The following is a 12,256-nucleotide window of genomic DNA, read 5'->3' as shown; positions in this document are numbered from 1 at the left end:
CTGAATTTTTTGAAAAGTCAGTACACAGAAACACAAGCAAAATCATTAGAGAAGGCTATAAAATTGACTCTGAGTTTTCCAACAGCCTAAGCAAAGGGAAAATAGAATGAGTTACAAGAATCATATTGTTTTTATGACATAAACATCTAATTGTATAGGAGAAGAAAAGCTTTTTCCTGAAACTGAGGCCCTGTGAGAATTGTATAATGATTTACAGGTTTTTATAGAAGAAATGAGATAGACAACATACCATAATAAACATAATACAAGTCACCTCCTATAGGTTCTTACTGTATTCTTCAAGGAAGCCTACCATATCTAGCTAATGCTTCAGTTTCTAAAGCATACGTTTTGTTCTCAATTACCTATTTGTATTATTTAATAATCTTTAGATAACAAAAAACAACATATTATACCTATTTATCTATGTCTCTAGAAACAAAACTGTGTCACTATTATATATACACAACAAAACCGTCCAAATATGTTCATGACTTTTTAAATATTCCTAACATAAAACAAAAGCACAATCTTCTTACCAAAACCAAACTGAAGGTATCCACTATTTCCCTCACCTGTGATTCTTTCACATTTTCAACAGTAAAGTTGAACCAGACTCGGAAGCGTGGATTACAGGTATCCGGCCTAATGAACAAATCATACTCAAACTCAGAGACCTGGTCCACCCGTCCAAGGTTACCTGGTAATAAAAATTAAGAGAACTGGGTTTTAATAGAAGATCATGCAGTTCAAGGGTACATACATTTAAAATATTAGGAGTTCTTACAGTGACATTTGTCATCATTCAGTACTTATAGGAACAGTATTCACAATCTCTAAGGCTGCTGACTCCAAATGCAGAGCAGAGGCTTTGCGCTAAGCCAGGCTGTGATGCAAGCAGCTTTTTCAATCCTTATCACCTAGCAGATCTTTTTGTCTTAGATTGGGATACTGTATAGAGCATGTATCAAGGACCAATAAAGCAATTAAGAATTACAACCAAACTTCAGTTTCCTAGTTCAAAAAATAAGGATGATAACACCTTAACATTTGAATTAACCTATGTGGTATACAAGCTACTTCTAATATATTTGATCTTATTTAACTCTCAAATGCAATAGGGCTATGCATTTGTACTGTGTTTGGTCTATCTCTCAACTTTTATCAGAATATGTTAAAGGTTTTAAACAAAAAAATTAGAAGTAGTTACTCTGTAAGAATAACAATGATAAATTTACAAACAACACTGAAATTATTTTTCATCTTCTCCAACAACAGAACTAACAGTTATATTAAAAATGTACAAACTTAACACATTGGGGCAGATCACGAGCATTCTCGTGTTTTCATATTACACAGTGTTTTACATAAATGCTAAAGGCACACCTTAAAATTAAATACCCATTGCATTTTGAAGTTATTTATTATATGTTCTTACAAGCTAATATCTTTTTAAAGTATGATACTTTGTAAAACGTTTTCTGTACTCATTCAATAGAAACTTATCTGGCCATTGGGTAAAGCTAGCAATAAAACTACTGGTGCGCAATGTGTTAAGTTTGAGTTTCATTCTTTGTATCTCCTCTCTCAGATATTCAAATGAGTAGTGAATTGCCCAAAATTTTAATAGTAATATAAAATAAAATAAAAAAGAGTTTGATGAATTCCCAAACCAGATCATCAACAGCTAAGGAAGAGTAAAGATAACTGCAGACATCAACAAAGCAATTGACTAAGAAGTTAGTATTGTATTGCATTTGAAGAGCACAGCAATATGTTGCTTTAAAATGAGCTCTAGTGTCTTTGGTCAAAAGTAAAAATACCAAAACAACTCAGAATTGAACTTTAACCAAACATAAACAGAAAATATTTAAAGCAAACAGGGAAAAGTAGCTATGACACAGACAAAAGAACAACAATAAGAATGATCATTGACTTTTTCTCAGAAATCATGGGAGATAGTAATGAAATCTTTAAAGTGATGAAAGAACAAAACTCTCAATATTCAATATCCAATGAAAATATCCTTAAAAATGAGGGTGAACTAAATCATTTTCAGATAAACAAAAGCTAAGATAATTCATTTCTACCAGACCTGCATTACAAGAAAAGCCAAAATATATTAGATAGAATGCATGTCTATAAGAATAAATGAACACCATAAAATATTAAATAGTATTTAAATGTAAAAGACTTTGTCTCATAATTTTTAAAAAGGCAACTGACTGTTTAAACAATGACATACTTTGTATAAAGCTTGAGACAGAAGCAGTATTGATACAAAGAAATACATTGCAATGGGTCAAGCAAGAATTGATGAGGGATCACGGGAAGCAGTGAGAAGAAGGAATCCACTGGTATATATTAAAGCATAAATGTTTCTTCCCCACTTGATACTTTTATTTAAATGTTTAACTTTCATGGGAAAGAAGGGGCAAAACAGTCACAATTATGGAAAAAAGTAATACTGAGATTTCCTTTCAGCAAAAATACAACAACAGTGAGGTCATCTTAGATATGAATTCTTGAAGGGTTGGATTATGATTTGGCAGGTTTGGATTAGATAATCAAAGGTTCCTTCCAACCAGAGGTGGGTTTACTGTGAAGCAAATGAAGCTTAAGCTTTAAGGTTCTTCACGTACAAGAGCCCTTATGAAGGCTAAGAGTTGCAGACAGTATAATATAAAAGAAAAGCAAGGCTGTACTTCTTTGAAGCATATCCTGTAAATAGCCAGAGATTTCAGCAGAAAAAGACCCGAATCCCTAAAGATCCAATAATTTATTGTGATATTTATTCTGAAGATATAATTTTATATTAATAATTTTGTGAATTTTTCTTAAAGACAACCCTCTGAAATTATATAAGCTTCAAGCTATACAAAACTTAGAATGGCCCTTGCTTCCAGCTCTGGGCTTCTGTGGCATTAAGAAATAGAGTTGTAGTATGACTCATAGAGCTGAGGGCGTATTTTCATCTTCATCTACAGAAATTGATTTTCCTAGTAAACAAACAAGATGATTTCCTTAAAATATATTAGGAGCTATTAACTAGCAATTAAACACTGAATACCAGTACATGATGAATAATTAATGCTTTATATCTCGCCATCCAATGATGAATAAAAATAGAGATTTGAAGGTTGAGTGACATTTTCAAAGTCATTCTTCTTTAAAAGTTAAAAATGCTTTCTGGGTACATATTTTTAAGTGGATGGACTATTGATTAGAATGGCAGTCAGAAGACCTGGTTATAGCTCTGGATCTATCATTGCTTACCTTTGTGACCTTGGGCTTATGACAGAATTACCTGTACTGTAACTCTGATTCTCACATCAATTTCTCAATTAATCTTCTCTTACTCAGTCTGTAGAAACAAATTCCAAACTGTTCTTCATGCCCACAGCAAGACCTCCACTCTCATATCATGATTTCCACAGAGCTGCCTTTAATGGATTTCTACCATTTAAAGAATGAAATCCGAAATCAGCCTATCATAAAAAGTCTCTATAACTAGGCCCTTACATACCTGTGCAAATTCAGCTATCATCTGAGTTTCTGGGGGAAGTGGGAGTTAATACACAGATTAATCACTGTTACACAACCATTCTGCTATGGCACATTTACTTAAGCTATTCTCATAGTTTGGAGCCCTCTCATCATCTATGACTTTTCATTGAAGGTATCTTCCAAGTTATTTTCAAAAATTAATCTTTCCCCATCATCTTCTCATATCTTTCCCCATCACTTTCTTTATTACTCATTTATAATGTCCATCAGATGCTAAAGTGGTTGAGGACTTTAGCAGTGAATCAGACAGTCCTGGTCTCAAGTCTTTGCTCTACCACTCACTAAGTTGTGTAACTCTGGGAAAGTTATTTAACCTCCTTGAAATTCAGCTTTCATTTACTAAGTGGACCATGTGTATAAGGTATCTTCTACATGCATGGAAATCAGCATAAATTCAGTGAAGAGGAAGCAGTATAATCCACCAGGCTTCCATGTCTACGTGAACTGGGCTTACCAATGAAGTTCATTGTCAGTCAGTGGAATGAGGGTAGAATAGAAATGACGGGTAAGATATTTCTGATCGGCTTTCCCAGTTAGTAATAAGGCAATATTTAGCTTCCCATTTGGCTTTTTCCCCCCATTTGGAACTTTAGTATTCTCAGCAAGTAGCCCCAAAAAGGAAGAGTATTGGATGGTATGATTCATGAAAGAAATTCCACTCTAGACCCAAACAGGGTGAGTTACTCTCCTTTGTTTCTATTGGAAATGTTCAAGAAGTACTTTCTGAAAGTTAGTCAAATTGATATATGAAACATCTTAATTCTCTTTTTGGAAAGTAAACTAACCAATTTCTATCTTTAATGAAATATTCACTTAAATATTTATTTATTTATTGAGTATAAATTATAGGTTAACATAAAATTATTATTATGGTTATGACAGTGAACAGCACACAGTCTCTATCCTTGGGTTCATATGCACTCATTGAGAATATAAACATCAATCTAATCACTTGAAGTATGATAAGGGTTATGAAGAAGAGATATATTCCTGGTATCATAATAGCATACAATAGGATAAAGTAATCTAGTTTATAGGATGAAAGTAGGCTATCCTTTTTATTTTTTAATCCTCACACAAGGGGATATGAGGTTTTTTTATTGACTTTTAGAGAGAATGGAAAACATTGATGTGAGAGAAACATTGATTGGCTGCCTCCAAAATGCTCCATGACCAGGGATCGAACCTGCAACCTTTTTCTAAAAACATATAGATAGATAGATAGATAGATAGATAGATAAATAGAGATAGATAGATATAGACATAGATATATATAGATAGATAGACAGATAGATAGATAGATATATCTTACCTAATAATAGACAAACATGTAAATTAACCATCCCTCTGCTACACTCACCAGCCAATCAGGAGAGTATGCAAATTAACCCAACAAAGATGGTTGTTAATTTGCATACGTAGGGGCAAAGTGGCGGAGCGACAACTGAAGGCTCCCTCCGGAGCCGCGAAGACTGAATGCTCCGGCCAGAGCAAAGGCCTGGGTCCCAGGTGCCGGAGGAAAACCGATGCCGGCAACCAGGGGAAGGGAAGGCCTATTGCACGAATCTCTTCGTGCAACGGGATATATATATATATATATATATATATTTCAGAAAGGAAGAGAGAGGGAGGAGAGACAGAAACATCAATGATAAGAGAGAATCACTGGCCTGCTACCTCCTGTGAACCTCCTACTGGGGATTGAGCCTGCAACCCTGGCATATGCCCTGATCAAACCGTGATTTTCTGGTTGATAGGTCAACACTCAACCATTAAGCAACACTGGCCGGCAAACCAGCAACCTTTTGGTGTACAGGACCATGCTCCAACCAACTGAACCACCCAGTCAGGGCTAAGCTATTCTTGTACTCAATGTTATGAATTGAATGTTTGTGTCCCCACTCCACCAATTTCATATGTTGAAAATGAATCTCCAAATGTGTCTTTACTTGGAGATGGTGCCTATAAGGAGGTAATTAAGGTTAAAAGAGTGGGGCCCTGATATGATAGGATTAGTGTCCTTATAAGAAAACACCACAGAAGCATTCCTTCTCCATCCCTCCCTCTTCCTCTTCCTCTCTCTCTTCGTGCACATGCACCAAGGAAAAACCATGTGAGGCATAGTGAGAAGGGGGACATCTGCAAGCCAGGAAGAGGGCTATCACCAGAGACTAAATCCTGTTGGAACTTTGCTCTGGACTTTACAGCCTCCAAAACTGTGAGAAAATAAATTTCTGTTGTTTAAGCCATGCAGCCTATGAGTATTTTATTATGGTAGCCTGAGCAGAAAAAAAAAAAAGGAGGAGGAGGAAGGAGGAGGAGGAGGAGGAGGAGGAGAAGAGGAAGAGGAGGAGGAGGAGAAGAGGAGGAGGAGGAGGAGGAGGAGGAGGAGGAGGAGGAGGAAGAAGGGAAGAAGAAGGGGGAAGTAACATTTTCTTCTCCTTTCAAAATATAATGGACTTCATCTGTGAAAGTCCTATATATGTGAGGCATTAGACTAATGCTTAGGCTACCTGCACGGGTAGGGTAACCTAGGCCTGGCTGGTGATCAGGGCTGATGAGGGCCTTCTAAATGCCAGTGGGGGCCTTCCTTCATTCCACTCTGCGCACTGGTGGTCAGGGCATGTCACAGGGAGTGGTCGAACTCCCGGTCGGGTGGAACACTCGAGGGACAACTTGCATATTAGCCTTTTGTTATATAGAATGTGCTTCTCTGAAGTAATCTTTGCCACTCCCATAACATTTGGTAGATCATTTTAAGCTTAGCAAGTGTTACATGCTTGCTGAGCTCATGTTGCGACTATTTTGGCTACAGATCTTTTCAAATCTATAAAATAAAAAGGTATCATTAAGGCAATAGCAAAATAAATTACCCCAAATCTCCATTGGCTTACAACAATAAGCATATATTTTTAAACTCAAAAGTTTGCAGGTTGTGGGCTGAGCAGCTCTGCTTTAGGCTGCAGGTAGATTGGGTCTGAGGTTACATCAAGGTATGTTCATATATCTCTCATCTACCTGTTCTCATGGCAAATCACCAGCATGCAAAAGCCAAGCCAAATTAGACAAAGCACATTGAAAGACTCTGTTGAAATCATATCCATTAACATTCCACTGACCAAAAAAAAATCAAGTTACAAAGCCAGAATAAAAAAGCAGGGAGTATACATCACCTACAGTCAGAGGGTGAAAAAAATAAATATTTGCTGAATAATATCTACACATTCTAGACAGATGGTCTCTAAGTGGGAAGGAAACTAAGTATCCTATTATGTGCTTGGAATATGATGGTGAATAAGACAAGAGTTTCATGGCCATAGGTCATAGTGTGGAAGCCGATAAAGATCATGAAAGATAGGAGATTATGCAAAAATGGAGGCAGAGTAAGTGGATGCTGCATGGACATGCTCCCAGGACCAAACTAGAATCACAACTAGAATACAGAAAAACTCCCTGAATAATCAACAGAAGACTCACTGGAGAGAACCCTAATAACCGAGGACCGAAAGTGAAGACCACATAGAGAATGAATGGTAGGAGAGGAGGATGTGCAAAAGGGCTGGCTGGGCTCCCACAGATAGCAACTAAAGTTCCAGAAAGATATCTCAGCTGTGGGGGGTTGCCATTGAGAACTCTGGGGTCTATTCCCCATGCTGGGCACCCCAGCAGAGAGCACCAGAACTGAGAAGGGTACCCACATAACATGGCTATGAAAAGCAGCAAGCTGGCTAATAGGGAAAGATTGCTGAATGTAGGCACCCTTCTTAAAGGGTCAATGCAAAAAATTCCCTATGGAGCCCCCCACCTTGTGCTCCGGCAGAGGAAAAGCAGCATGGACTTGAGCTGTGTGAGCAGAAGCCAGGATTGGGGGCTCTGGGATTAGAGCTCAGAAGGCAGACACCCGGTTTCCTGTGCTGAGTCATTCCCTCATATTGCAGAGGTCATCTTTCTCACACAGACATTTGCTATAAGGCAACCTTGCCTGGAGGGGGAAGACAGTTGATCCACCCTTTTGAAAACACCTTGCCCCACAGTGTGGGTGGAGTTGCTCTGGCCCATTAAAAAACTACAATTAGCTCCAGGCACAAGCAATTTCCCCACCCTTTTGAAAACAACTCTTGCCACATTTGTGGATGATTCAAGACAAAAATCCTATTAGTCTGTAGACAGAGGTGGTCTCTGTAGGCTTTGAATCTTTGCCTGATAGCCACAGCAATCTTGAGAAAGAACAACAAAGTTGGAGGAATCACAATACCACATTTCAAGTTAAACTACAAAGCCACCATAATCAAAACAACCTCCCACTGTCTCCTCCTCCTGACAGGCCCAGCCCCAATCCAGCCCAATGGGGGCCAGGCCGGCCGGACTCCACCCATGCATGAATTCGTGCACTGGGCCTCTAGTTATCAATAAGAAAGGGCAGAGGACACCTAGAGAATGGCACTTGACAGCCATAACCCACATGGAACCACCACCATGCCCCTGCAGTGAGTAGCGCAGTACCTCCCAGCAGGCTCCCAGATATCTGCAGGGTGTGCGCGCTGCCAGAGTGAGCTCTCATACCAGGCCTCCTCACCAGCTCGGTGGGAACCAGCATCCAAGAGCCCTCAGTGAGTGCAAGCCAGGGGGAACCCTGTGCCCCACCCCTGACCCAGATCCCAGGACCCTGTGATGCTAGCCAGGTCTAAATATTTGGACTGAGGTGACATTAAAGAAAATTAATCAGGAAAGTAATGTGTTAAAATCCTTAGAATATACTCAGATTGGAGGAATAACTGGCAGGATGTGGGTTGGGAGTGGCAAGAAGAGTCCAAGTATAAGATGAAGAGGCCTAAGCCAAAGCAGTAGCAGTGGGAATAAAAAGAAGGGGCTATTAGCATATTCATAAATATAATTCACTTATGTTTTTTATTGAATGTACACAAAGGTCAAGTGTTTGAGTTGCAAGTGACAGAAACTCAATTCCAATTAAATTAATCAAAAACTGGAGGTTTTCAGAAAGAAAATACTTAAGAAACCAGCACAACTCTAAGAACCTCAGGGTTAGGCACACAAAATTGAAATGCTGTTTGCATTCTCTCGCTTTCTTTCTTAGTTCACTTAATTCTCTTCTACTCTAGATAAGATTATGCCACATCAAGGAATAACACAGTCACAGAAAGCCCCAAATCACTTTCTTTCAACTACATGACCCTAAAGGCAAGAAAGTGCCTTTCTCCCGGTTTACAATTATTTAAAAATTTAAAAGCTCTTGAGGAAGGTTCTCATTGGTCCCAACTTGGGTCACACGTTTACCCCACAACTAATCCAGTGAACAGGACACTGTAAATCACTCTAGTAAACTGCTGACACCTTTATTTGAAGGAATACAATTTGTTATCAGTAGGGGAAATTTGTATCAACCAGGAAGGGAATAAAGGACTAGCTGAAGGTGACTAGCTGAGAGTTCCGGCTTGGTGACTAGATTGGTGATGAATTAGCCATAATAGGTGGTACAGGAAGAGAAGAAGGTATGAAGAAGAAAATGTTTTAAGTTTGAGGCATCTGTGAATCATTCAAAAGTTAATATTCAATAACCACTCATTTTTTTCTTTGCACAAGATTAGAACTATATAGAACGTACACTGAGTGGCCAGATTATTATAACCACCTGACATTTGTAGGCAAATTAGCTATAATTTCACGCTGAAGTTGCTAGAGGACCAGATCATTATAAACGTCTGAATAGCACAACATACCTAAGTATCATTGCTGATCAAGTTCATCCTATCATGTTGATGGCGTACACCAATGGAGATGGCTTCTTCCAACAAGACAATGCGCCATGCCACGGTGCTCATATTGTACAGGAGTGGTTTCAAGAACATGAGACTTTACCTTGCTTAGGTGGCCCCCACAATCACCAGATCTCAATCCAATTGAGCATTTGTGGGGCGAAGTCAAAAGAGCCATCAGGCAGCTGATTCCACAACCATCAAATCTCACAGAACTGGGCAGTGCTATTCATCAGGCATGGTGTCAGATTCCTCACATCACCTTTCAACATCTCGTGGAGTCAATGCCAAGAAGAATCGCTGCAGTATTGAAAGCAATAGGTGGCCCAACGAAGTACTGATGGGGTGGTCATAATAATCTGGCCGGTCATAATAATCTGGCCACTCGGTGTATATGACAATTGCAATTACTTTTGCAATTTCATTATTTAGAAAAAGTCTAAATTTCATTTCTGTATCTGAAATAAAAGCATTAAATCCATGGAATTTCTCTTTCCAAGGTAAAGACTACTTGAAAATTATGTCCTAGTAGTCTCTAAACATATTTTGGCAGAAATTAGAGTCAATTTGAGATTTCAAATATCTCTTTTGAAATGCATATGGGTCACCAATTTTTATAAAAGAGTAAAACAATGCTGCATCTTAAGTGGAAATAATACAACAAACACAAGAAGATCTGTTGTCCTGATTGCAATTAGTCACAGAGATTTAGAGGCCTTCCTACTATCTCAGAATATCAGGAGCACTGCTCACTAACACAAAACTTGGTTGAATCCATCTTGGACACCAATAGTCCAAATCTTCTGAAACAATTTGCAGGTATCTTAACAAAAACTCCAAGTATTTGCAACTACAGAGGTTGTACTAAGCCAGTGGTTCTCAACCTTCTGGCCCTTTAAATACAGTTCCTCAGGTTGTGACCCAACCATAAAATTATTTTCATTGCTACTTCGTAACTGTAATGTTGCTACTGATATGAATCGTAATGTAAATATCTGATATGCAGGATGGTCTTAGGTGACCCCTGTGAAAGGGTCATTCGACCACCAAAGGGGTCGCAACCCACAGGTTGAGAACCGCTGTACTAGGCAGACTTAAACATTTTGACTTTTTAATATTTACAGTTATATTCCCTAAGGTGAAATTATGTTTCCTGAAACTCTCCATTTTGTGGGTCAATTTGGTAATTATAGCAACAGGGAAGAAAAAAATATTGAAGATGGGGTTTTGCATAGCCACTCAAATCAAAGGTGACAATTACCTTGATACAAGAATAAATAATAAAGCTTGAGGGTTTTATTAGTCCCAAAGTAATTTTCAAGTTGCATAAAATATTCTTTCTTTCAATATATATGAAAGTAGTTTTACTTCTCCTTCCCTATACATTTAGTCTTCATAAAATATTCAACATGTTGCTTCCAATGTCAATAAAATGTATCTTTTACTGGAAGAAGGAAAATCCATTTTGCAAAATGATAGGGAGATTACCCAGCATAACTATAATTATCAGGGCTGGGGGTTGGGAGAGAAAGGCACAGAAAGAGAGAGAGTGGTTAAGCAATTTAAAGTTTTCTTAAGCCACACACTGCATTTTCCTATGAGGATTTTTAAGGTGAGAAATAGACCTTAAGATCTTAGATAGGCCTGAGGCAATAAAAAAAAGGTCAAACATTCTGCTAAAAGGCACTGCTATCTTCAGAACAACAACTTATCAGCCAGTTTGCAGAGCCTCCTTATTTACAGCTATTGGTCCCAAAGGAAGTGCACCTGAGTGTGGGCCTCGATTACTTTGTAATGAGTTTGCCAGGAATGATACAGAAAACAAATTTGTAACTGTGTGCCATTCACCGCTCAGAAACCTAGGCAAAGACTTTTTCTACTGGTAAGGAAGAAAGGGGAGACGGGACACAATGGAGAGGAAGGAAAAACGCAGAGAGAAGAAAAGAGGTCTAACAATAAAGAGCCACCTTCAGCCCTCGCCGGTTTGACTCAGTGGTTAGAGTATCCAGCAGTGGACTGAAGGGTCATGGGTTCTACTTCAGTCAAGGACATGTAACTTGATTGCAGGCTTCAATCCCGGGAAGCAACCAATTGATGTGTCTCTCTCACATCGCTATTTCCCAAACTGTGTCTCCCCCGCTCCCTTCCACTCTCTCTCAATGGGGGTGAAATACCCTCAGGTGAGGATTAACACACACACACACACACACACACACACACACATGCCATCTTCAGTTATCCTATCTAATAAAAGAGAAACATGGTAATTAGCATACGACCGCTACCCTTCCAATTGGCTAATCAGGGAGATATGCAAATTAACTGCCAGCCAAGATGGCGGCCAGCAGCCAGGCAGCTGGAAGAGAACATGAGGCTTGCTTGCTTCAGTGACGGAGGACTCCAACGTTCCCGCCTGCCTTGCCGGCCTCTGAGCTTGCAGTTTGGAACATTGTAACAAATATAGAAGCTAAACAAAACCCCAGAAACATGCTTTCAGCCAGCCGGGATCTCAGAGCTGGAGTTGATACAGAGTTTCGATTACAGAACCCAAACAAACCAGATACCTGCTTTCAGCAGCAGAGGCCTCAGAGCTGGAGCCAGAGCTAAAGCTGGCCCAGAATAAAAAAGAAAAAGAAAAAAAGGAGCAGTTGGGAGCTTCAGTCACCCGACAGCCTGAAAACAGCCCTCAGCCCCTCACCCAGACTGGCCAGGAACACCAGTGGGGACCCCCACCCTGAAGGGGGTGTGACCAGCTGCGAACAGCCATCATCCCCTCACCCAGGCTGGCCAGGCACCCCAGTGGGGACCCCACCCTGAAGGGTGTGTGACCAGCTGCAAACAGCCATCATCCCCTCACCCAGGCTGGCCAGGCACCCCAGTGGGGACCCCCACCCTGATCCAGGACACCCTTCAGG

General features: G+C 39.5%; 1 protein-coding gene across 1 annotated transcript in view; it reads right to left on the bottom strand.

The window, feature by feature from the left end:
• AGBL4 (AGBL carboxypeptidase 4) overlaps window positions 1–12,256 on the bottom strand; it is a 999,231-nt gene that overhangs the window by 872,571 nt on the left and 114,404 nt on the right. The window contains exon 3 of the mRNA XM_081087168.1: window positions 576–700. Within this exon, the coding sequence (XP_080943294.1) occupies window positions 576–700 (125 nt within the window). The remainder of the gene's footprint in view (window positions 1–575; window positions 701–12,256) is intronic.

Source organism: Myotis nattereri (assembly GCF_964212035.1).
Source record: "Myotis nattereri genome assembly, chromosome: 3".
NCBI lineage: Eukaryota > Metazoa > Chordata > Mammalia > Chiroptera > Vespertilionidae > Myotis > Myotis nattereri.
The sequence above is the reverse complement of the archived record's forward strand: the minus strand, read 5'-3'. Positions and strand labels throughout refer to the sequence as shown.